Source organism: Dictyostelium purpureum (genome assembly GCF_000190715.1).
Source record: "Dictyostelium purpureum unplaced genomic scaffold DICPUscaffold_20, whole genome shotgun sequence".
NCBI lineage: Eukaryota > Evosea > Eumycetozoa > Dictyosteliales > Dictyosteliaceae > Dictyostelium > Dictyostelium purpureum.
In genome coordinates this window covers 68,610-93,080 of record NW_003519357.1, presented here as the reverse complement: position 1 = coordinate 93,080, position 24,471 = coordinate 68,610, and the positions used below count along the sequence as shown (strand labels likewise).

Genomic DNA, 24,471 nt, shown 5'->3' with positions numbered 1-24,471 from the left:
TTTTAATGGTAATGTTATTATTTTTGAATTGTTAACTATTTTCATCGATTTTAATGAAATGTTTGAAACGATTTAATTAATAATTTTATCGCCATCGAGTTCATTAATTGAAACATTGAATTAAACGATTTAGTTATTAATCTCATCGCCATCCATTTCATGATTAATCGAGACACATAGAGTCAACTAATTTTTCATTGTTACCAGAAGAGATATCATGATTTAAATGATTGTCTGGATCGAATTCTGATTCATAAACGGAATGATGATCTGAATCGTAAACGGATTGATCATCTTCAGATTCATATTCGGACTCATCTTTGGAATTATCTTTGAATTCTTCTTCGGAATTATTTTCGGAACTATATTTTTGAAGTATTCTATCTAATTCGACATCTCTTGGACAACGAACCTCTCTCTGCAATTAAATAATAAAACAAATTAATATGTATATTTTTTATTATGTATAAATATTAATGTATGAATTACTTACTTGAATATAATAAAATGTTTTTCTACACAATGGGCAAGTATCTTCTATTGTGTACCATTTAGTGATGCATCCGTAACAAAATTTATGGGAGCAATCTATCGATGTGGAATTGTTGGAGTTTAATTTGGCATAACAAATACAACATTCGTCAACCTCTTCTTTTTCTAAACGCTCCCTTTCTATTTTTTCTTTCTCTAATCTTTCATTTTCTATTCTTTCGTTCTCTAATTTTTCTTTTTCTGCACGTTCATTTTCTTCACGGACTCTTTCCTTTTCCAACATTTCTCTTTCCATCTTTTCTTTTTCAATACGATCTTTTTCTGCTTTTTCTCTATTTAATTTTTCTTTATTTGCATAATTGAAAGCTGGAATATTAAATGATGTTGAATTTGCACACTTATAACGAGATTGTTCTTTATTGACTGATGGGTATTCAGATGATTTGTGTGCGCTTTGTTGTTGGTTGGCTGTTGGAGTATTAACTGATGTTGATGTTGGTCCGTCTGCAGTGTTGAAACGTGAGTGTGAACTATTAAAAGCTGGGTAATTCGATTCTGCCCTTGATGATTTAAATGGCTGTTGTGATTGTTGTGGGCATTTTTGTGGGATATTAGTGGATCTAGAATTACCAGCGGCACTATAACGTGATTGTTCTCTGTTAAATGTTGGGTAGTTGAAAGAATGTGCACTTGATTGTTTATGTTGTGGATTTGTGTTTGGGCTTGGATTTGGATTTGGGCTTGGGTTTGGGTTTGGGTTTGTGTTTGTGTTTGGGTTTGGGTTTGGGTGTTGACTTGTTGATGGAACACTACCTGTAGTATAACGTGATTGGGTTTTATTAAAATTAGGGTAGCTGTTTGAATGAGAATACTGTTTTTGTGGTTGTGAGTATTCTTTTTGGTGGCTTTGTTGTGGTTGTTGTGGTTGTTGTGGTTGATTGGTTGATGGAACACTACCAGTTGAATAACGTGAGTGGGTTTTATTTAAACTTGTGTAGCTGGTTGATTGTGAAAGCGAATGAGAAAATGGTTGTTCTGGTTGTGGTTGCTCTTCTTCTTCTTGTTGTTTTTTTTCATATCTTGAAATAGTTTTCTATAATTAGGGATTGATGCAGTTCTTTTTGGTTGTGGTGATTGTGATTGTGATTGTGGTTGTTCTTCTTCTTCTTGTAATTGTTTTTCATATGCATCCATATCTTGAAATAGTTTTCTATAACTTGGGGTTGATGCAGTTCTTTTTGATTGTGGTTGTGGTGATTCTTGTTGTGGTGTTTGTGGTGATTCTTGTTGTGGTGTTTGTGATGATGGTGGTGGGCCATTGTTGGTATTGGTGGAGTATTTGTAGGTAAAAAATAAAAATAAAAAAAGGAAGATAGCTTCAACTATTGAAAAAATCATTTTAACTTTTTTTTTTTTTTTTTTTAAATGAAATGTGATATGTAATAAATTGATTATGAACAAAGGTTATTTTTACTATTTATAAAAAAAAAAAAGAAATTGGTTAATATAAAATTTAACAAAATAATTAAATAATAAAATTAAATTAAATACTTACCAATACTGTAACCCAAAATGCAGTTAAAACTAAATAAATGTGCTAATTTAAATGATTCTGTTGATTATTATAGTATAAATAAAAAAAATAATTGATGAATATACTGAATGAAATAAAATTTTATTTTTAATAAAGAATATGTGGAATGAAAGATGTGTGAGTGTGGGTGAGAGTGTGAAGAAAAAAAAAATTTTAATAAATTTTTAAAAAAAAATTTAAAATTTTAAATTTAAAATTTTAATTTATTAAAAAAATAAATAAAAAAATGCTATGTTAGCTATTTTAATAGAAGTTCTAAAAGAAATAAAATATAATAATTAAAAAAAAAAAAGAAAAAAAATTAAGTGGGGTTATTTAAAAAATATAATAGATTTTTGCTAAATTAGTTTAGATAATTTTTTTTTTTTAAATTTAAATCTTTATAGTTTTTTGTTTTATACACAATTAAAAAAAAATTTGACATTATTTCAATGATTATCATTATTATATTTAAAAAAAATAATTAATATAAACGACAATACATTGTAATGAAAAAAAAAAAAAAATTTGTAAAGTTATTTTTTTCTTATTATGGAAAAATAAAAAATAAAACATATAATATAAAAAAAATGAAATTCACAAAATAAACTATATGAATTTTAAATAATTATAAAAGTAAATAAGAAAAATTGTAAATAAAAATTTAATTACGATTTTTATTAATTTTAATTAACAAAAACATATTATTTTTTTTAATAATTTTACCGAGTGAAATACATTATTATTTGCAGTTTTTATAAATTTTGTGAAAATTTAAAAAATATTAATGAAACCACTCCGTACCAATCAGGTACCTGCTATTGATCAAAAATCTAAGAAAAAAAAAACTTCTTAAACTAGACAGGTTGTTTCAACCTTACCCCAACCCTTACTACTTCTTATATTTTAATATAAATAAAACACTGTCGCTTACACTAATAATATTTATTATATTATTAAGTAAGCTTTTAAAAAAAAATAAATAAAAAAAACAAAAAAAAAAGTAAAGCAAAAGGAGCAATCCTTTTGCCTTTTTTTTAATTTATATTATATTATTCGAAAAAAGAATGTTTTTATTTATTTTTTACTTTTTAGATTATTATTAGTATTATTATCCTTGATTTTAAAATCAAAATGAGGATTATGAAAGATCATACTACAGTCTTTATGTAAACGGATTTTATGACACACTCGTTATATACACCCATATCATTATAAAAACCTTTAACTTTGAGGGGATGATATGCACAATTTTTTCTTAAATTTTCCACTCTTGGGTATGTTCTTGATCTTTGGTCATTTCGTTGTGGATTGATAACCATTTTTGTTGAGTCTACATGATTATGGCAAAAATTGTATAACCATATTACTCTTGGAGTTTTGAAAAAATTTGTAATAAACCACCTTTACCATCATTAAATTTAGATTCCCTTTGACGTTCTAATTCTTTTTTTGATAAAATTGATTCAGGAATATTGCTAACAATGTTTTAAAACATTATTGTTGTTATTTGTTCAAATATATTGACACAACGATCAGAAGAGAAATAATATATTTAAAAATAAAAAAAAATAAAAAAGTAATCAAAAAATTTTTTTAAAAAAATATAAAAAAAAAATTTGTTTTTAATTTTTTTTTTTTAAAAAAAATTAAAAAACGGGATGCATCCTTTTTTTTTTTTTTTAGCACTTTAGGGGTTAAAAAATTCACATATTTAAATATAATTTTTTTATTTTTTTTTGTTTTTACTCTTTTTTAAATTTATAATTATTCATAGATAAATATAAAAATGATGAAATATTTATTTGTTTTAATTTTAGCTTTATTAGCTGTTTCAAGCGTTAGCGCCGAAACTAATATGGATTTTTCAAGCATTAGCGCCGAAACTAATAACAAAGAGTGTGCTCTCTGTGGTTTCGTTATCGACTATGTTAAAGGTCAACTCTTAAAAAACAAAACCGAAACTTACATTCTTGATAAATTAGAAAAAGTCTGTCTTCTTGTTCCAGCCCCATTACAACCAACCTGCAGATTACTTGTCACTCTCTATGGTGTACCAGCCATCAAAATGGCCTCTTCTAAAGTAAACACAACTGTTCTTTGTGAACTAGTTGATTTATGCCCAACCCCAACCCCAACCCCAACTAAAACAGTCCAAAATGTCCAAGTTGGTGATACTAAATGCACCATCTGTGATTTCGTTGTTGGTGAAGTCGAAAAATACCTCAGTGGTAATGCCACTGAAGCTCAAATCATTACTTTCTTAAACAAAGACTGTAAAATTTTCGGTGCTTTCGGAACCACTTGCCAATCATTAGTTCAAGCTTACGTCCCAACCATCATTAACTTACTCGAAAACAATCAATCACCAGACACTGTTTGTGCTGAAATTAAATTATGCACTTCAAGACTCTCAAAAAAAGTTGGTGGTGCCACTTCATGTGCTGTTTGTGAAATTATTGCTCAAGATGTTGAAACCTTAGTTTCTCTTAACTCAACCGAATCTCAAATCGTTGATGCCGTCGAAACCGTTTGTGCTGATCTCCCAGTCAAATTCTTCCAACAAACCTGTGACAGCATGGTTCAACAATACTTACCATCAATCATCAAATACATTGAAAACCAAGAAAGCCCAGCCACCGTCTGTGCTCAAATTGGTCTCTGTGGTGGTTCATCATCAGAACAAGGTTCATCATCCGAACAAAACTCTGGTTCATCATCAAACGATAGCTCATACACTGGTTCATACACTGGTGCCTCAGGTTCATCAGTCTCATCAGGTTCTGGTTCATCATACAGCAGCGGTAGCGGCAGTTCCTTTTGAACAAGTTCACCATCCAATAAATGAATAATTCTCTTTTTTTTTTAATATTGCTCGAATCGATTTAAATATTAAATATTAAATAAAAGTTTTTCTTGATATTGATTTAATTTTTATTTTGCTGTTATATTTTTATTTGTTTTTTTTTAAACATTGTTTAAATATTTATTTATTTTTTTTATTAAATGATATTGATTTAATTTTTATTTTTTTAATTTTTTAATTTTTTAATTTTCACACAAACATACTCATTTAGATTCTATAATCAAGAGGAAGTGTTTTTTAAATTTTTATTTTTGTAGTGTAAAAACAATAACTCTCAATTCAAAAAAATAACATTTTGCAAATAAAATGAAAATTAACAAACTAGAGAAGATATCTTTTAAATATTTCTAAATTTTATTTTTAGTTAAATATTCGATTGTTATATTAAAATCTTCCTGGATTTTCGGCGCCTCCGTATGGTAAAAGGTTGTCCATGGTGTAGGAGTGTTCATTAAAGTATTGTGGATTATCAGAACTCCATACAGCTACCACTGAAATTAGTTAAATTTATTATTGTTAGTTTAAAGGATCCATTTAAAATAAAGATAACAAAAACAACACTTACTTCTTTTTCCTTTAACCTTTTCCCATTCAACATTAGCAAATTTACCTACAATATGTGATGGGTCATTTGGGAAAATACTACCGCTTGGTACTTTTCTAAAATTGATAGCTTCAATAATAGTACGACCTGGGAAAGGTTCAACCAATTGAATTCTATCGTATTTAACTTGTCCATTTTGTGAGTCTCTACCCCAAAACTCATTTCTAGAACGATTACTACCACATATAACACTTTGATGATTAAGTTGACCATTTGGGCCATCTTTATAGATAATTTCGAGAGAATGTGGTTTTTCTTCGTGAGGTGTAACCAAAACAAACTCTGCAATATAATCACCGACTGATTCAAAATGAATTTTGATATTATTAGCTTCACCCATTCCTGATGGAAAAGAAATATCACCAGTTACAGTAGCAGTACCATTTACTTGGTCATATGTAGCATTAGAAAAACTAGCACTTCTTGGTACAATATTAATCTGTTGTTGTTGGTTATAGTAATTAGTTTGTTGTTGTGGTGCGGATCCCCATGCTTGGTTTGGTTGGCCATAAACTGGTTGTCCATATTGGTTATAACTAACTGCCTGTTGATTATATTGATTATAATTTACTTGTGGTTGCTGTGGTTGAGGTTGTTGAGGTTGTTGAGGTTGTTGTGGTTGGTTTGGACGCCATTCAGCTTGACGACCTAATGCTTGATTATATGCTTTTTTATAAAAAATAAAAATAAAAATAAAAAAGAAAAGAATTATAAATAAAACTATTATAAACATTAAATGATAATTTTTATTTACCTTCCCAAGAAATTGACATTTTATCTTTTATTGTTTTTATTGAAGTGTTGAAAATTTATAAAAAAACTATTTGCTTAAATAGTTTTTTTATTTTTATATATTTTAAACTATTTTTATTTAAAAAAATGATTTAATGTGGATCAGGTGTATAAATAATTTATTTTTTAATTTTCTAAGCATTTCCTATGAACAAAAGAGAATCTTAGATAAGTTACATCCGATTTCATCAAATTTTTCATTTTTTTTTTTTAAAAATTTCGATGCAAAATTTTAGAAAGATTCACTTTATTTTTCCAAAAATAATAACACAAAAAAAAGCAATCACACAAAAAACTACATTTGAATATTTTAGAATCTTAAATAAATATAAAAACTATAATATTAATAAACTGATAACTTTTTAAAAAATATCTTATTTTTTTTTTTTTTTTTTTTTGTTAATGATTATCTATTTTATATTCATGAATATCGAATTAAAAAATACACAAATATTTAATTCAGAATTCCAAACTCTGAATGTTATCTTTATTTGTTTCTTTTTTTTTTTTTGATTTTTTTATTATAATAAACTGTTTTGTGATTTTTTTTATTATTAGCAACAAAATTAATTATTTGAAATTATAATTAAAACAAAAAAAGAAAGATTTAAATAAAAAAAAAAAAAAAATTATTATTATTTTTGATTATTATTAATGAATATTATTATTAATAATTATGGTATGCCATAATTTTATAAGAATTTATTTAACCACCACATAAATATAAAAAATTCAAATAAAATTTTTGATTTTTAATTTTTTTTTTTTTTATTTTTAATTTTTTTTTTTATTTTTATTTTTTTTTCTATAATTTTTTTATTTTTATACATTAGAAAAAAAAAAAAAAAAAAAACTTTCTATTTATTTATTTATTTATTTATTTATAATTATTTATTTATTTAATTTTATATAACAAATCAATTTATTTTTATTTTTATTTTTTTCAAATTATATATATTTCTAAAATTTAAAAAAATATAAAACAATCATAAATTAAAAACCACCAAATTTATTTATAATAATTTTTTTTTTTGGCTTATTTGAAAATTTTTTATTTTTTAATTTTTTAAAAAAAACCCAAAAAAATTTTTTTATTTTTTTTTTAATTATTAAATTGTTTTTGTAATACTATCTATCTATATTTATTATTTATTTAATTTTTTCACCAATATATACAATCATAATAATACATTATAAAAAATGGATTTAAATAAAGAATGGGAAAAAGTACAAGAAATGGCCTTCACTTCATGGGTCAACTCAGTATTAGAAAAAAGAGGTGTCAATAAAATTTCAGATGTTTCAACAGATCTCAGTGATGGTGTTAAATTAATTTATTTCTTAGAGTCTGTTTCAGGCAAGAAATTCCCAAAGAAATTCGATTTAGAACCAAAAACCCGTATTATGCGTGTTCAAAATCTTCATTTAGCTATGCTTTTCATTGATGAAGACCTTAAAATTAAAGTCCAAGGTGTTGCTGCAGAAGGTAATTATAATATATATTATAATATATTTTATTATTTAAATTATAATACTAATTTTTTTTATATTTTTTTATTTTTTATATAGAATTTGTTGATAATAATAAAAAGATGATTTTAGGTTTCTTATGGACCTTATATCGTAAATATCGTATTTCAGTTATTAATGAAGGTGATAAATCATCAGAAGAAGGTCTTTTAGCTTGGTGCAAAAAGACAACTGAAGGTTATCAAAATGTTAACATTCAAAACTTCAAGACTAGTTTCCGTGATGGTCATGGTTTCTTAGCCTTAGCCCATAAATACGACCCAACCACATTCAAATATGAAGACTACAACTCACAAGATAACATTGCTCGTTTAAATGCTGCTTTCGATTTTGCTGAAAAAGGCTTAGGTATTCCAAAACTTTTAGAAGCTGAATCACTTAGCAAAGGCCATGTTGATGAACGTTCAATTGTTCTTTACACTTCATTATTCTTCCATGCTTTCCGTGCCAAAGAAGAAAGAGAAGCCCTCGAAGCTAGCCAAAACTCATTAAACAACAAATTAGCTTCACTTGAACAATCACTCGAAGGTGAAAAACATTCACAAGAAGAATTATTAAAACAAAAACAAGAACTTGAAAATGCTCTCAACAAGATTAGATCAGAAAATGAAAATAGAAATAACCGTATCACCGATCTCCAATCAAGAATTGATGATGCTCTTCGTGGTCTTGATGATGAAAAACTCGCCAAACTCGATTTAGAATCACGTCTTGCTAAAACTGAAAAAGATAAAGCCATTCTCGAATTAAAACTCGCTGAAATCCTTGATGAAAAGGATAGACTCGAAAAGAAGATTGAAGAAGACAAGAAGAGAGCTGAAGCCGAAAGACTCGGTTTAGGTTTAATTCGTCAACACCTTGCCCTCCAATTCACCGATATCCACAAATGGCAATCATTCCTTGAACAACCAGAAAATGTTCCATACACTCAACAACCAATCAATCTCGATGCTGAATTATCTAACCTTTCATTTGAAGAACAAGCCAAGAAATTAGCATCTAAACTCGAAGCTGAAAATGTTTCAATTGAAAAATATTTAAAACAAAAGGATGAACAAAAACAAGAAATTAATAAAAAAAGATAAAAATCTCATTTAAACTATAGTATATTTAAATGTTTTTTTTAATAATTTTATTTATTTCCAAATCCCACTGTTCATATTATAAAAAAAAAATAAAAAATAATAATAAAATAAATTTGTATAATTTAAAAAAAATAAATATTATATCTATCTTTTTGTTGCTATAAATACTTTAATTTATTTTTATATTACAAATAATAATAATACAATATTATAAATAATAGATTTTTTTTTTTTTAAGGATATATAGTGCACACTGTATATTTTAATGTTTAATTTTATTTTTTATTTTTTTTATTAAATATTATATTATATAATTAATTAAATGGTAAAAGACCACCATTTTTATTTTTACGCGAGGTTAATTTGTGCATAACTTTTTTAGGTAATTTTGGTTCCAATAGTTTATGATTTTCGTGTTTTGGTGGGAAAATGAAACGTGTTGGTGAAACTTGTAAACTTGTGACATAACCTCTACCAGCCGTAACTGATTGTGGAACATTCATCCAATACATGAAACGAGTTGCACCTAATGTTGTTAATAAGGCACAACGTTCAAAAGAGGATCTTTTGAAACGTTCGACCAATTCTTTATATAAATCTACAGCGCCATCATAATGAACAGTGTTACAGCATGTGTCAAATAATCTTTCGTAAGTTTGTTCTTCTAAAACCACACCGTCAGTTCTCATATTTTCGTAAAAAATCAATGCCAATTCGATATCTTCATAACGGATGGATGCATTGATTAGAGATCTATAGGTATGTTGATTTGGTTTGACATCTAAAAGTTTCATTGTTGTAAAAAGACGAAAAGCCTCTGGTAGTTTATCGGTTTCTGTATAGTAATTTAAAAGTGTATTTAATGTTTTGATGGGTGGAATATATAAACGCTGTTCTGGTACCGATCCTGGTTTCTCCTCTTCTTGCTTGATTGCATCGTTAAATAGTGCTACCTCGACCATCGCCTTTTCAATTTCTTTTCTTAAGAGAGCATAACACTCTTCGCTAACTGGCACATAAAATCTTTCCATAACCTGAAATAATGAAAATGCCTTCTCTGTTTGGTTTTCTTGAATTAATTGTTTTAAATATGGCATCGACTGTTTTAGATTTTCGTGCATTACACCTGTTGCATATGTATTATCTATTCCAATTGGTTTTAAATCTGGTAATGACAAAGCATCCTCTACTGTTTCAACTGAATATGCAAATGGATTAATTGGATTTTGAACTTTAATTGGTGATTCTCTTACAACCTGCATTCCTCTAACAGTTTCATTGTGAATGATTGGTTCTTTAACTATAACTTCAAATTTAATAGTTTCGCCTTCGTTTGTAATTTCTTTAATAATTTCTTCATTTTTAACTATATTATTATTATTATTATTACTGTTAACTGAGAAAAACCTTTTTATTCTATTATTGTAGCTTGCTATATTATTATTATTATTATATATTATTGTTTGTTTTATACATTTTTGAAATGAATTTCTTTTTAAACAATTCATTTTTTATTTTATTTTATATTATTATTTACAAATTTGATTGTCAAAAAGATAATTTTTTATTGTTTTTATTTGGTGAAAAAATACCCCAGCACACACACACACGCACATAATAGTTTAATTAGATTAAACACTCAAACACACAAACACACAAATAAAGATAGAAATAGTAATATGAAAAAATAGCACGTTTATTTCAAAAATAAAAAAAAAATAATTTTAAAAAAAAATAAAAAAATTTAAATTTTTTATTTTTTTTTTTTTATTTTTTTTTTTTATTTTTTCTATTTCATTTTTTTAATTTTATATTTTTTTTGTAATAATCATTAAACAAATAAATTCAAATGTCATATCCAGTTGATATTGAAGATCAACATCATCAAGATGAAGATCCAGTTATTTTAAATATTGGTGGTGTTAAATATGAAGTTATGCCATCAACTTTAGCTCAATATCCAGATACCCTTTTAGGAAATATTTTCAATCCAAATAACAAACATTTAAGAAAAACAGATAAAAAAGGTGAATACTTTTTCGATCGTAATGGTAGATTATTCGAATTTATCTTAAACTATTATAGAACTGGTAAGAAACTTTGATTTATTTAATAATTAATTATTAAACCCTATGAAACTAGTTAATAACATTATTAATATATCGATTTCTTAATATATAGGAAAACTTGTAATTCCACCAGATTTCCCAAAAGAAATTATTCTTGACGAAATTAGATATTTTAAAATCGATTATAAACCAGATGGTGTTACAAATGAAGAAGATGAAGACGAAAAAATTTTAAGACAACCAAAGGATCAAATTTACCAATATGCCTCATCATTAATTCACAGCTCATCAAGAAAAGATATTAAAAGAGGATTAAAATTCTTAACTAAACTAAGAGAGGCTGAGCCAAATAGTTATTTATATAGATACTCATATTCATTCGCTTGCTATAGATTGGGTGAAAATGCCAAGGGTATTCAATCATTAGAAGATATTTTAACCACAGATCAACATAATCCACAAGCCAAATCATTATTAACCCTTTTTAATGATGTTAGATTAAACAACACTCGTAATGGTATTATTGCACTTTGTTTAGCTGGTATTGGTATCTATGGTTTTATTAAAATTAGAAAATGGTATAATATTGCTAAATTGGTCGAATTTGGTAAAGCATTACCAGAAACTTTATCAAAAGCCGCTAGCAATGCAGGCCCAATTGGTTCTGTTTCAACTATAATTTCAACTGAAACTATCCCATCATCTGCCTCATCTGCAATTGGTACCGTTTCATCATCAATTCCATCAAGTATTGCCAAACCAACTTCACTCCATACAATTTATGAAGGTGCTAAAGTTGCTGCTGATGCCACTGTAAAATCACTTAACCAATCAAATATCCAAGCTATTCCAGCTGACCAATTCAATAATGTTATGTCAAATAATGTTTTTAAAAAATAAATTAGGAAAATAAAAAAAAGACATAAAAAAAGAAAAGAAAAATAATTTTATAATTGTAATAAATTTTAAAATTAAATAAATAAATAAATAATATTATATATTTATAAAACAAAAAAAATATTTGCTATTAATACTAATCTTATAGTATAATCATTTTATATTATAATCTTTTAAATTATTTTTTTTTTTTTGTGTGTGTTTGTTTATTTATATTTTTATAATTTATTTATATGATTTAGTTATTATTATTGTATTTATTGAATTCTCTGATACCACCATGTAAGAATCTGGCATTACTAATAGTTTATAAAGAAAAAAAAATTATTAATATTATAAATTATAAATTGAAGTATTAATTTTTATTTGTATGACCTACACAAAACCATCTTTAATTGCCATATCGACTACTTGAGTACCTCTACCATTGTTTGCTGAATAAAAGATAATGCTATCGTTCTTTGATACTTTAGGGAAACCAAATTTTTCTCTCCATTGAACTGGAGTCATTTTAGTAGTTTTTTGCCAAAAGTTTAAATCTGCATCGGCATCGTATGCTTTCTTTGATTCTACAACTTTACTTTTCTTTCCTCTTTTTGAGCTGTGACTTTGTGATGATTGAACTTTGACAATTTTTGGATATTCCACTATAAATATAAAAAAAAATATTAATATACAGTTTAATATAAATGTAGTTTAATATGGACTAATATAACATATTAAAGATATAGAGGTATATGGTTGTTTTATTGATTTGATTTCATTAAAATTTCATCATAACAAAACCCAGTTTAATAGATTTTAAAATCAAAATTTTGATGAATATTCCTGCAAACCTAAAACCACATTCCTAAATAATATCGATTTTATATTAAACTAATCTATATAACTAATCCAATGGGGGGTGTGTGTTTTTTTGATTGATAATTACTTGGTATATTAACACTCTCTTTAATTGGTGAATCAGCATAAAATTCTTTTGGTGATCTAAGATCGATAATGATAACATTTTCTTTATTTTCGATAGTTTGTTTTAATTGATCTCTAGTAATTTTATATGGTGCAAAATCTTCATTGACTTCGAGAGCTGGGAATGTTCTTTGTAATTCAATTGGTCTTCTTTCAATATTATGTCTTGGTTTTACAGTTTTCTTTTTTTCTTCAGTTGCTGCTACTGTTGAATATGATTTATTTACATTATTTAAAACACCAACATTATTGGTGTTTAAAATTAATCTATTGCTATTTTTAATGGTTTTAACTAAAAACATTGTATAATATGATATATATAAAGGTTTCAAAAAAAACAATCAATGAAAAAAAAAAATAAAAAATAAAAAAAAAAAGTCGAAAAAAATAAAAAAAAATTATAAAAAAATAAATTATTTTTATAAAAAAAAAAATTAAAAAAACTATTTTTTTTTTTTTTGCATATGATCAAATAAAGAAATATTAAATATTTATAATTTATAATTTGGGAAAAAAAAACTATCTTTTTTATCTTTTTTCTTTATTAAAGTAATGAAGCCCGAAAAGAGCTAAACAAAAATATGCAAAAGTCCAAACGATCAATATACCCAATGCCTCGCCATAGGTATAGTTTTCAAAAGAATAATGCTCAATTAAAGCATTTCCATTTGGATACAAGCAGGCTGAATTAATTGGGCATTCGATCTCACGGTCTTTATATTGTGCAATCATTAAACCAACAAATCCGTAATGTAGAGGATTTAAATAGTGTATCCATTGGAAACTTCTTGGTAGCTGGTCAATGGTAATGAAAAAACCTGTATACAATAAAAAGGTAATTGAAAGCCCAGTAGCGTAGGTGAATGAAAGATCTACAGTCCCTGTAATATTTGAAATTGAAACTATCATTAATACTGAAAACAAGTGTATAAATAAATATACGATATATGTTAAAATAAAACTAGATACATCCCATCTTAAATGAGAAATAGAGTATGATATTATTACTGCTATAAAAGATATTAATACACCAAATACCATTTCTATTAAAACTGGACCCAAAAAAAATGGTAGTGTAGTGTATATTTTTGATGCTCTTTCTGCATTAAACAAAGTTCTAATCGAAAGGAATAATGTGATCGATCCAAAAGGAATTAAATGCAAAATAAGTGAAAAGAAAAATAAGTAACCAAGAGTGTTTAATATATCTTCTTGGTTATTTTCTAACCCCCCAAAAGCAGTTGAAAGCAATAACCCAATGAGTATTGCTATTACTATTCTTGAAAGTAACCCCACCTTATTTCTAAAAAAGTTTTTAAAAGCTCTCTCTTGTAATACCTTATACTGATAAAAAATCGAAACTGTTTTGGGTATTTCAATATTCAAATTATCATTGCAAATAGTAGGTGCTATTTCTTCTCTATAATGCTTTTCCCATTTCGTAATAATGTTTTCAAAATCTGAACTCTTTGCTATATCATTACAAGCATCTAAACAAAAATCGGGTGTGCTTAAATCCTCTTGATTTATAAAACCTAATGAATCTAAATATCCTTTAACATCGCTACCAATATATAATATTCGACCTTTAACCACCACAATTACCTTATTAAATAAGTTAAATATCTTTTGGCTTGGTTGATGAATGGATGATACTACAGTTACACCTTTTTCAGTTAAATTTTTTAATACCCTCATAACAACCAATGCAGATGTTGAGTCCAAACCACTTGTGGGTTCATCCAATAACAACAATGAAGGATTTGTAACAAGTGCACATCCAATTGAAACTCTTTTCTTCTCACCTCCAGATAAACCTTTTAATATCATACCACCTGGTAAAATACCACCTATTTTTGAATTTGCTCTTTCAGATAATCCAACATCACTTAGCACTTGATATACTCTCTTCATCTTTTCATCCTCATTTAAATCTGGTAATTTTAAATCTGCATAAAATTTTAATGTTTCCTCTACAGTTGATGTTTCTAATAAAGTATCTTCCTGGGTAACATAGGAGCAATACTATTTAAAAAAAATTATAATTATTAATTTATAAAATTCATTTTAAAAATTTATATATATAAAATTAAAAAAAAAAATTAAAATTTTACCTTTTTATATGCATCACCAATTTCCTTACCATTTACGAGTATTTTACCTGTAATCTTACCTGTTGATTTTCTTTTAGCTAAAATATCCAATAGGGTTGATTTTCCACTTCCTGATTGCCCCATCAATGCAACCATTTCACCCTTTTCTACAACTCCAGATACATTATTTAAAATTGTTTTTTCTTTTTCTATTTTTTTAATCCCATCTGACTCTAAATCAATAGCCCCACCATTTGAATTTATTTTTTCTTTTTGTTCTTTTAATTGCTTTTTATATTTTCTATTTTCTACTTTATATGATAAATTTTCAAATGTAATTTGAACACCTATATATTTTTCAATGTTTTTTCTATCAAAATTAAAACCTTGCACACCATTGAAACCATCGTTAGACTTTTTTAAAACTTCAGTATTATTTTTATTTGAAACATTGTCCTTGCTGTCCATTCTATAAAAACAAATAAATAAAATATAACCTTATTTTTTTTCCTATATTTTTTATTTAAAATGATTTTTAATTGAAACAAAAATATTAATAAAATAAAAAATGTATTTAAACTATATTAAAATAAAATTAAATTAATATTTAATAATAGAACTCCATTGTTTTTAAAATCTCCAATTTAAAATCTATAATTTTTTTTATTTTTTATAACAAATAATTATTAGAAAATGAAAGATTTTTTATAGATTTAAAAACAAAATTAACACATTATTGTGTATAAATTTTTATCTAGTTAAATAAAAATAAAAAAAAAAACTCCATAGTAATCTATATATTATAAAAATAATTTTAAGAAAAAGAATATAAATAAATAGATTACTATGGGATATTTTTTTGGTTTGATTGAATATAAATTATATAATTTATAATTTATTTAAAAGTATGTATTTACTTGTACTTTTATACTATTATTATATGTATAAATTTTCTATTATTACCATTTTTTATAATTATTATTATTATTATTATTTATTATTTTTATTATTTTTATTATTTTTATTATTATTTATTACTTCTATTATTTATTTTCTCATTTCTTGATATCTAATAAATGAATACCAGAAAGATCCGCCAATTACAATAGCAATACCTAAACCATTTTGAAAAGTGATTTTATTTCCCCAAATCATAACCGCTAAAATGGTTTGGACACATGCTTTAACAGTACCTGAAATATTATTTGTAAGTGGTGAAGTATGTTTAATTTGCATAAATACTGAAATACTAATCAAATAACCACAAATACCTGCTATTGTCATATAAACCCAAAATGTAAATGAATGTAAAAGTTTCTCTCCCATAATAGTTGATGCTTCTCCGGAAATTATAAGTAATGGGAACATTAAAACAATTGAAATTGCTGTATTATAAATTGATAGTCTCCTATAATAATGTATTGAGGGTACTGGGGTTAGTGTTACACTTTAAAAAAATATATTTATAATGCATAGTTTCGATACTTACCATTCATTGCCATCACATGCTGGTAAAACTTTTTTAACATAAATTGAATATAATGCTACAAAACAACTTGATAATAAACCAAAAACAATACCCTTCCAAGAAAAGTTTACTTCACCAACACTACCCAAAATAAAACCTAAAAATACAACCAAGCAAGCCAATGTTGCTCTATATGATGTTTTTGTTTTAAGTATTAAATATGTAAAAATGATTGAAAAACAAATTGTAAGTGATCTTGCAATCTAAATAAATAAAAATTTTTAAAAAAAAAACGAAAAAAATTAATAAATGTTACAATTATAGAATAATATATAATTTGAGAAATAATTACCTGATAAAATGAAACCTCGACATATTCTAAACAAAGATTATTAAAAATAATCATACCTGTCAATACTATAGTAACTGGTAATACTTTAATTGCGGTTTCACGTTTAAACTCAAATGCCGGGAAAAATGATAATGCTGGAACTTTGCTGCTGATATTTGTCATTATATAAATTGATATGAATGAAATAATTTGTTGATACCATGTGATGAATAGTGGATATTCAAAATTAAAATCTGACATTAAAGTTTTATTTAAAAATACTAATGTTATAGATATAACAAAATAAAATGCTATAACTGATGCTATAGTTGAGCTAAAAAAACATAAAATTAAAAGGAAATTAGATAATGATTACGATGAAATTACTATTTATATCTAATACATACAAGGAACTTTCTTGTTTTTGTTGTGATGTTGATGGTGATGGCTGTGATGGCTGTGGAGTTGGAATATTAATTGCCTGTTGTATCTTTAAACCTATACCATCTTCACCATCGTCATAGGTATCTATTTCAATTTCGGTGTCTACATCTTGATTTAATAATCTTTCTTTATCGTCATTATTTTCTTTACGATTCATTTTTTTTTTTTTTTAAAAAATTAAAATTTTTAATTAAAATCTTTTTTTTTTTTTTTTTAGAAAAAACTAATGTATTATTAGATCATATAAAAGTAACAAAAAAAAAAAAATTCAAAGAGAAAAAATTGTTTAAAAATAAATTTTTTCTCTTTAAATTTTAAAAATAAAAAATAATAAAAAATAAATAAATAATTTTTTTTTAAAAAAAAAAAAAAGCATATGTGGTACCACCTTTTTTTTTTGGGTGCAGTCAAAAATATTTATAATATTACTATTGCATAATAATGTTGATAAAAAGTCAACTCATCATCCGAAAATTGCTTTTTTATTTTTTTTTTTAAAAAGTAAAATATATTCCATTATTAAAATTATGAAATAGGTTAAGTAAAATTAAATTATTTGTTTTTAAGATTTTATTTTGGTTGCATGATCACCAAAAGATTAAATTTAATTTTTTTTTATCTTTTTTTTTTTTTATTTTTTATTTTTAAAAACTAATCATATTTTGCGGTGTTTTTTAAAGAAAAAAAAAAAAAAAATTATTTATACATATAAATTGAAAGAGATAAAATTTAGTATGGATTAGGGTTGTGTTTTTATATTTTCATTGACACAATTCAAAAACTAAAAATTAAAAAATTAAAAAATTACATAAAACATTGTAAAATTTTGTTACATAGTTTTGTAAAAATAATTATTTTATTTTTTGTGAATTTTTTTTTAATTTTTTTTTTTTAATTTTTTTCGAAAAAAAAAGACTATTTTTTTTTTTTTTTTCTTTTTTTCGTTATATTTTTTTTTTGGTCGTAACAGAAAATGCAAATTTTTGTAAAAACTTTAACTGGTATGTCTCTATTTATTTTGTTGTAATTGACTATTACTTCAAATTCAGACGATAAAATCACTATTTTCAATCAACAGCAAATTAGGATGATAAAAAAAAAAAAAAAACGAAAAAAAATTATTGAAAGAACTATGGAATTAATTATATGTTATTATATTATTATTATATTTAAAATATTATAGGTAAAACCATCACTCTCGAAGTTGAAGGTTCAGATACCATCGAAAACGTCAAGGCTAAAATCCAAGACAAAGAAGGTATCCCACCTGACCAACAACGTTTAATCTTCGCCGGTAAACAATTAGAAGATGGTCGTACCTTACAAGATTACAATATTCAAAAAGAATCAACCCTCCACTTAGTCTTAAGACTTAGAGGTGGTGGTGGTAAAAAGAAGAAGAAGAAGACTTATGCCACCCCAAAAGTCATCAAAAGAAAGCCAAAGAAAGTCAAGTTAGCTGTTCTCAAATACTACAAATTTGACGAAAACGGTAAAATCAAACGTGTCTTAAGAGAATGTCCAGCTGAAACCTGTGGTGCTGGTGTTTTCATGGCCCAACACGCCAATCGTCAATACTGCGGTAAATGTCACTCAACTTTAGTCAAAAAATCAAAATAAAATAACAAATTTATCCATTTAAGGTTATATTTATGATTAGAGGACGTACTTTTTGTCACTAATACCAAAAAAAAAAATAACTTTGTGTTTATTATTTTATTTTTAATATTTATTATTACTTTTTTTTTCGTAAAAATAATATTGAAAATTTTTTTTTTTTTTTAAAAAACTAAATTCATTTATATTTTATTTATATTAATTGATTAATATTGTTGCATTGGATTGAATTATTGTCGATATTTTTATCTAAACAATGTAATACTTCTATATCTTTGATATCAGGAAAACTATCTGTTATATATACACCTTCATCTTGTAGATTATTTAGATCATCTATATAACCAAACCAATAAATTGCTAAACCAGGACCATAACGATTTTTGTAACCAATAATTTGATCTTTAGTATTTTTGTAGTTGTTATCGTCACAGAATGATGCTTTACTTTCAATCCAATTTACCATAAAACCTTTGTATGCGAATGGTATTTCTAGTTTAATATCTGGGGTTTTTGGATAACCATCTTTTCTTAGTTGATTCTCTGTCAAATATGGTATATTCAATTTATATAGTTTCTCTTGTAATAAATATTCATATTCCGAACCAGTTGATCTAAAATAATATATAATAAATGATATTTAGTAAATAAATAATAATATAAATTTATTTTATTTACTATACATACGATCTTATATGATTGATTAGGGGCGAGCAATTATCATCATTATAAATTGATTGATATATATTTTTTCTTAAATTTAAATTTTCGACTAAACTTGGATTTTTGAATATCTTTTTTATAATGTTTTGTGGATCGTTTATTTCTTTTAAAAGTTTCCACATTTCAGTAGTTTCTTTAGTGGCCAAGTTTTCTGGATTAAATAGTGAGTTTTGGTCATGTTCTATAATGTATGTTAGGATTTGTTTTGAAAATATACTTGATGATAGTCCTAGATGGCTTGATAGCTCTAAAAACGAAACACCATTATTTAAATACGAATAATAATATTGTCTGATATTGGGTGTTTTCTTATAGCAGTTTTGTCTATATATTTTTATTCTTTTTTGGGAAAATATTGCTATTAAAGTTGAATATGGTATACTATATTTGTATTAGTATGAAAAAATGGTATAGCTATTATATACGTATTCTTACTCTGGATATTGGGTTTTTAAATATGTTACATCATCTTTATCGTTTAGTTTTTTATTTATTACATTGAAATCACTTCTTTTTATCATTATTTTTATTTCATATATTTATGAGTTTAATAAAAAAAAAAGAAAAAACAAAAAATAAAAAATATTTTTAAAAATTTTTTTTTTTTTTTAATAATTATATTTTTTTTTTTTAAAAATAATAGTTCTATTTTATTCCTTTGTTATGTTATCTTTATAATTTTTATTCAATTATTTTGTTTATATGTATTAATTGGAAAAAAAAAAAAAAAAAAATTAAAAAAAAAAAAAAAGTGTGTGAAGGTGAGAGATTGCAAGATCTCAAGATCACAATCATATTATATATTTGTTATTTAAAACTGGATATATTTTATATTTGGTAATAAATAAATATTATTTTCAGATATACAAAAAATGAAATAATTGAGATTAGTTTATAAAATAATTAAAAAAATAAATATAAAAAAATAAAAGTAATTTTTTTATTTTTTTTTATTTTTTTCATTTTTTTTCATTTTTTTTTTTTTTTTTTATAATTTTTTTTTTATAATTTTTTTATTGTTAATTTTTAAAAAATCTGGTGTTATATTAAATGGTTTATACTTTTCATCTTATTTTTTCATTCGACAAATAATTTAAAATAGAAATATATATTAATAAATAATAAAGTTCACACACACATACATTCACATACACATATACATCACGTAAAATATTTTATATATGTAGTTTTATAATAATAAAATGAGTTCGTCATCAAGAAAAAGATTGGTTCAATGGAGTCCACATAATAAATCATCCTTTATTGTTGGATCAAACGATGTTAGATTATATAGTTTTAAATATAAAAGAAATAATGATTTCGAAACCAGTACAAATGCGGGTACAGGAATTAATAATAATAATAATAATAACAATAATAATACAGATAATAGTAGCAATATTGATAATAATGGTATAATAGAAAGTGTTACTAATAATAATAGTAATAATAATATAAAAGAAAATAATATAGTGGATGGCCACAGTTTAGAATTTACAAGTAAATTAAAACAAAACACAAGAAATAAATATGCAGAAACATTTAATTTTAATATAGAGTACCCACCAGATGATTGGGAGCCACAAGAAAAGAAAACAATTTCATTAATTAGTATAAATTCAGAGGTACAGTCAATGAAATGTATGTCTTGGTGTCCTGATGAAACTGATCAAAATTTAGTTGCATGTGGTTTAACTAATGGTAGAACATTACTCACTAGCTTTTCATCTGTAAATAGAGCCTTAAAAGAATTGGTACCAAAGCATACTAGAGCATGTAATGCTATAACTTGGAATCCTGTATATAAGAATCAAATAGCTGTAGGTTTAGATAAAATTAGAGCTGACACATCAACATTGGTTTGGGATATCAATTATTTACAATCAGCCAATATAGCATCATCATATCAATCAAATAATAGCAACAACAACAACAACATAACCAATAAATTACAAAGAATGTCGGTGGTTGATCAACCATATTCGATGTATGTATACAACCATATTTATATTTAGATTTACATTGTTTTAAATATAATACTAAAGTCTATCATCTTCAAATATATCACTTTAGATCCAGAATTTCAGATAATATTTTTAATACATCAACAGATAGCCCAGATACAATTTATCAACCAATAGCAGAGTTTACACAATCAGAAGCAACATTGGCATTAGCATGGCTTCCAAATAATCCATCATGTTTACTTGTAGGTACAGGTTCAAAATGGTTAAAGATTTATGATATTAGAGATATAAATAATGTACAATCAGTTATGGCACATCAAAAATCAGTTAATGGGGTTTGCGTTGATCCATTCGATTGTAATAGAATAGCAACAATGAGTGAGGATAGTCATATTAAAATATGGGATCTTAGAAATATCGACGAACCAGTTATGATTGTAAATAGTAATTGTAAATCAATACAACAAATAGAATGGTGTCCAACTAGATCCGGTGTTTTGGCTTCAGTTGGTAAAGATAAAACTTCAGTTAAACTTTGGGACATTAAAGCTCCAATCGAATATTCAAAATCACCAAAATTAGACAGAAAATCATCCAATTTATTAGATTTAAATACAATTTCAAAACCAACAAAAAGTATTTTCATAATTCTATAGATATATATTTTAATAATAATTTAAAATATTAATTTTTTTTTTAAAATTTTTTAGGTCATCATTCAAAAGAAATTATTTCATCATTTTCATGGCATCCAACTAATGAATGTCGTATGATCATAGTATCTTATTCAGGTGTTCTTGAAGCAGTTTCTTTAAATGAAAACATACCAATATCGTGGTCACCAATGGGTTCAATTTCTTTTTCATTTGGAAATAGTGTTATTGAAGGTCCAACTAAAAACGAAACCTTAGAACCAAACTTAAATTCTGATGCCTATAAAAAGTATGTTATTATATCAAATAAATTATAAATATATAAATATTATAAAATACTAATACCGAAATCTAATTATTATTATTAGTTTATATAACGATGGTAGATATGATAAAGATATTTCATTAAAAATTAAAGAAAGAGCAATTTTGGGTTATAGTGCAGAGTGCGAGGAGAATGTAAATTTAGCACCAAAGATTAATGATGAAAACATTAATTTCCTTTGGAATTGGATTCAAAAAGTACCAATTCAAATTCAAAATCATAAAAAGAAAATAAATACCGATGCAAATACACCAGGAGGTATAACCAGTCCATTATCAACTGCGCTATCATCATCGTCCTCATCAAGTGATATTCAAAATTTAAATAATGACTATATTGGTATTTATCATATTTTAACGGAAAAAGAATCAACAGTAGAGTCACAGAGTGGATTTTTAATTCATAAATCAAATAATAGATTTTTATGTGCATCGATTTGCGGTTGGGGATTTAACCAAAATTTACCTCTAGAAAATATGTTATCAAGATTAGAAAAGAATGGTGAATATGAAAGAGCAGCAGCTATGGCAGTATTCCATTTAGATATAAAGAGAGCAATGTTAGTTTTAACCAACGCAGTTTTTAATATTAATCCAAAAACTCAACTTAATCATCAAAATCATTGTATTACAAAAGAGCGTGAATTTAGTCTTAAAGTTTTATCAATCGCTTTAGCTGGTTTTGGGGGTGATCAACATAATGCAAATGCAAATTCAATTTGGAGAGATGCTTGTAAATCAACTGCTAAATCTTTTACCGATCCATATTTAAAAACTTGTTTAGAGTTCCTCTGTTCCTCATCAGATTCAAGAGAAATTTATTCAATCATAGATGATTCTTTGATTAATTTGGATGATAAAATTGCTTTTTCTTGTAGATATTTAGATTCTAAAGATGTAAGTAGATAAATATTTAAAAAAAAAAAAAAAAAAAAAAAAAAAAATTTTATTAACATATTTTTTTTATTGTCACAGTTAATTAATTTTGTTGAAAAAAATACAGCCAGAGTTATTGAAAGTGGAAATTTAAGAGGTGTTTTATTAACAGGTTTAACTAGTAGGGGTGTCGATTTACTTCAAAATTATATCGATAAGACATCAGATATTCAAACAGCAGTGTTATCAATTAGTATGGTTGTACCAAAGATATTTAGAGATAAAAGAGTAACTAAATGGTTATCAATTTATAGTGATCTTTTAGACAATTGGGGATTATGGCATCAACGTGCTATACTTGATATTCAACGTATTAACTCTGTTGAACCACCACCACAACCACAAATTTTTGCCAAATGTGGTTATTGCCAGAATTCATTCTCATTCGAATCGGTTACTGTAAGTTCAATGCTCGGTAGAAATGCATCAAATAGACCAAGCTTTAAAGCAAGAGTACCATTTTGTCCACACTGTAAACAATCATTACCACGTTGTTGTCTTTGTTTGTTACCATTGAATTGTATGGTACCATCACCAGATTTCAAAAGAGCAGGCCAACCATTACAACCAACTCCAGCACAACCACCTCAAATGAGTTTACAACAACAACGTCATCACCATTTACACGGTCATGGTCCACCTCATCATATTAACAGTCAACAGGTACAACAGCAGCAACAACAACAACAACAAATGCTTCAGCAACAACAACAACAAATTCTTCAACAACAACAACAATCAACCGAGTTTTGGTCTGCTGGTTCCGAACCTTTTGATGATTGGTTTACTTGGTGCCAAACATGCAGACATGGTGGTCATTCACAACATATTTTAGATTGGTTTAAAGATCATATTACTTGTCCTGTTACTGATTGCACTTGTAAATGTTCATCATTATAATAATAATAATAATAAATAATAAACTAATAATACTCCCAAAAAAAAAAAAAATCCGCTCCACTTCACTTTTTTTTTTTTAATTTAAAATCAAAAAGTCTAAATTTTCAACAAAAAAAACAATTAATATAATAATATAAT

At 25.3% G+C, this 24,471-nt stretch overlaps 12 protein-coding genes across 12 annotated transcripts; 5 read left to right on the top strand and 7 right to left on the bottom strand.

The window, feature by feature from the left end:
• Positions 1 to 163: 163 nt before the first annotated feature.
• DICPUDRAFT_75162 (uncharacterized protein) lies at positions 164 to 1,890 on the bottom strand (the record flags this gene model as incomplete). Its single annotated transcript, XM_003284133.1, has 3 exons — positions 164 to 418; positions 494 to 1,551; positions 1,710 to 1,890. The coding sequence occupies 3 exons, from the start codon at positions 1,888 to 1,890 to the stop codon at positions 164 to 166; spliced, it is 1,494 nt and encodes a 497-aa protein (XP_003284181.1).
• A 2,042-nt stretch (positions 1,891 to 3,932) lies between these two features.
• DICPUDRAFT_21681 (uncharacterized protein) lies at positions 3,933 to 4,490 on the top strand (the record flags this gene model as incomplete). The annotated part of the gene is made up of 1 exon (XM_003284159.1): positions 3,933 to 4,490. A coding segment is annotated over one exon (558 nt), but the record flags the coding sequence as incomplete, so codon positions are not given.
• Positions 4,491 to 5,315: 825 nt separating this feature from the next.
• DICPUDRAFT_147950 (uncharacterized protein) lies at positions 5,316 to 6,308 on the bottom strand (the record flags this gene model as incomplete). The annotated part of the gene is made up of 3 exons (XM_003284132.1): positions 5,316 to 5,422; positions 5,497 to 6,201; positions 6,290 to 6,308. The coding sequence occupies 3 exons, from the start codon at positions 6,306 to 6,308 to the stop codon at positions 5,316 to 5,318; spliced, it is 831 nt and encodes a 276-aa protein (XP_003284180.1).
• Positions 6,309 to 7,463: 1,155 nt separating this feature from the next.
• Positions 7,464 to 9,066, top strand: DICPUDRAFT_52744 (uncharacterized protein). The gene is made up of 2 exons (XM_003284158.1): positions 7,464 to 7,813; positions 7,897 to 9,066. The coding sequence occupies exons 1-2, from the start codon at positions 7,528 to 7,530 to the stop codon at positions 8,940 to 8,942; spliced, it is 1,332 nt and encodes a 443-aa protein (XP_003284206.1). The 5' UTR covers positions 7,464 to 7,527; the 3' UTR covers positions 8,943 to 9,066.
• Positions 9,067 to 9,256: 190 nt separating this feature from the next.
• Positions 9,257 to 10,450, bottom strand: DICPUDRAFT_27214 (uncharacterized protein; the record flags this gene model as incomplete). Its single annotated transcript, XM_003284131.1, has 1 exon — positions 9,257 to 10,450. One exon carries the CDS (start codon positions 10,448 to 10,450, stop codon positions 9,257 to 9,259), a length of 1,194 nt encoding a protein of 397 aa, XP_003284179.1.
• Positions 10,451 to 10,791: 341 nt separating this feature from the next.
• On the top strand, positions 10,792 to 11,911 carry DICPUDRAFT_147946 (uncharacterized protein; the record flags this gene model as incomplete). The annotated part of the gene is made up of 2 exons (XM_003284157.1): positions 10,792 to 11,032; positions 11,124 to 11,911. The coding sequence occupies 2 exons, from the start codon at positions 10,792 to 10,794 to the stop codon at positions 11,909 to 11,911; spliced, it is 1,029 nt and encodes a 342-aa protein (XP_003284205.1).
• Positions 11,912 to 12,146: 235 nt separating this feature from the next.
• Positions 12,147 to 13,179, bottom strand: DICPUDRAFT_147945 (uncharacterized protein; the record flags this gene model as incomplete). Its single annotated transcript, XM_003284130.1, has 3 exons — positions 12,147 to 12,207; positions 12,288 to 12,555; positions 12,840 to 13,179. The coding sequence occupies 3 exons, from the start codon at positions 13,177 to 13,179 to the stop codon at positions 12,147 to 12,149; spliced, it is 669 nt and encodes a 222-aa protein (XP_003284178.1).
• A 226-nt stretch (positions 13,180 to 13,405) lies between these two features.
• On the bottom strand, positions 13,406 to 15,438 carry ABCG28 (uncharacterized protein; the record flags this gene model as incomplete). The annotated part of the gene is made up of 2 exons (XM_003284129.1): positions 13,406 to 14,902; positions 14,992 to 15,438. 2 exons carry the CDS (start codon positions 15,436 to 15,438, stop codon positions 13,406 to 13,408), a joined length of 1,944 nt encoding a protein of 647 aa, XP_003284177.1.
• A 579-nt stretch (positions 15,439 to 16,017) lies between these two features.
• On the bottom strand, positions 16,018 to 17,370 carry DICPUDRAFT_27239 (uncharacterized protein; the record flags this gene model as incomplete). Its single annotated transcript, XM_003284128.1, has 4 exons — positions 16,018 to 16,378; positions 16,460 to 16,701; positions 16,791 to 17,103; positions 17,177 to 17,370. 4 exons carry the CDS (start codon positions 17,368 to 17,370, stop codon positions 16,018 to 16,020), a joined length of 1,110 nt encoding a protein of 369 aa, XP_003284176.1.
• Positions 17,371 to 18,172: 802 nt separating this feature from the next.
• On the top strand, positions 18,173 to 18,909 carry DICPUDRAFT_52740 (uncharacterized protein). Its single transcript, XM_003284156.1, has 2 exons — positions 18,173 to 18,214; positions 18,397 to 18,909. The coding sequence occupies exons 1-2, from the start codon at positions 18,187 to 18,189 to the stop codon at positions 18,831 to 18,833; spliced, it is 465 nt and encodes a 154-aa protein (XP_003284204.1). The 5' UTR covers positions 18,173 to 18,186; the 3' UTR covers positions 18,834 to 18,909.
• A 114-nt stretch (positions 18,910 to 19,023) lies between these two features.
• Positions 19,024 to 20,074, bottom strand: DICPUDRAFT_27234 (uncharacterized protein; the record flags this gene model as incomplete). Its single annotated transcript, XM_003284127.1, has 3 exons — positions 19,024 to 19,444; positions 19,518 to 19,934; positions 19,989 to 20,074. 3 exons carry the CDS (start codon positions 20,072 to 20,074, stop codon positions 19,024 to 19,026), a joined length of 924 nt encoding a protein of 307 aa, XP_003284175.1.
• Positions 20,075 to 20,755: 681 nt separating this feature from the next.
• Positions 20,756 to 24,333, top strand: DICPUDRAFT_147940 (uncharacterized protein; the record flags this gene model as incomplete). Its single annotated transcript, XM_003284155.1, has 5 exons — positions 20,756 to 21,540; positions 21,627 to 22,156; positions 22,231 to 22,462; positions 22,542 to 23,394; positions 23,473 to 24,333. The coding sequence occupies 5 exons, from the start codon at positions 20,756 to 20,758 to the stop codon at positions 24,331 to 24,333; spliced, it is 3,261 nt and encodes a 1,086-aa protein (XP_003284203.1).
• Positions 24,334 to 24,471: the final 138 nt, after the last annotated feature.

Coding starts and splice junctions, on each gene's coding strand:
- DICPUDRAFT_52744 (XM_003284158.1), top strand. CDS start 7,528: ATGGATTTAAATAAAGAATGGGAAAAAGTACAAGAAATGGCCTTCACT. Junction 7,814..7,896: donor CCAAGGTGTTGCTGCAGAAG/GTAATTATAATA, acceptor TTTTTTATATAG/AATTTGTTGATAATAATAAA.
- DICPUDRAFT_52740 (XM_003284156.1), top strand. CDS start 18,187: ATGCAAATTTTTGTAAAAACTTTAACTG. Junction 18,215..18,396: donor TTTTGTAAAAACTTTAACTG/GTATGTCTCTAT, acceptor AAAATATTATAG/GTAAAACCATCACTCTCGAA.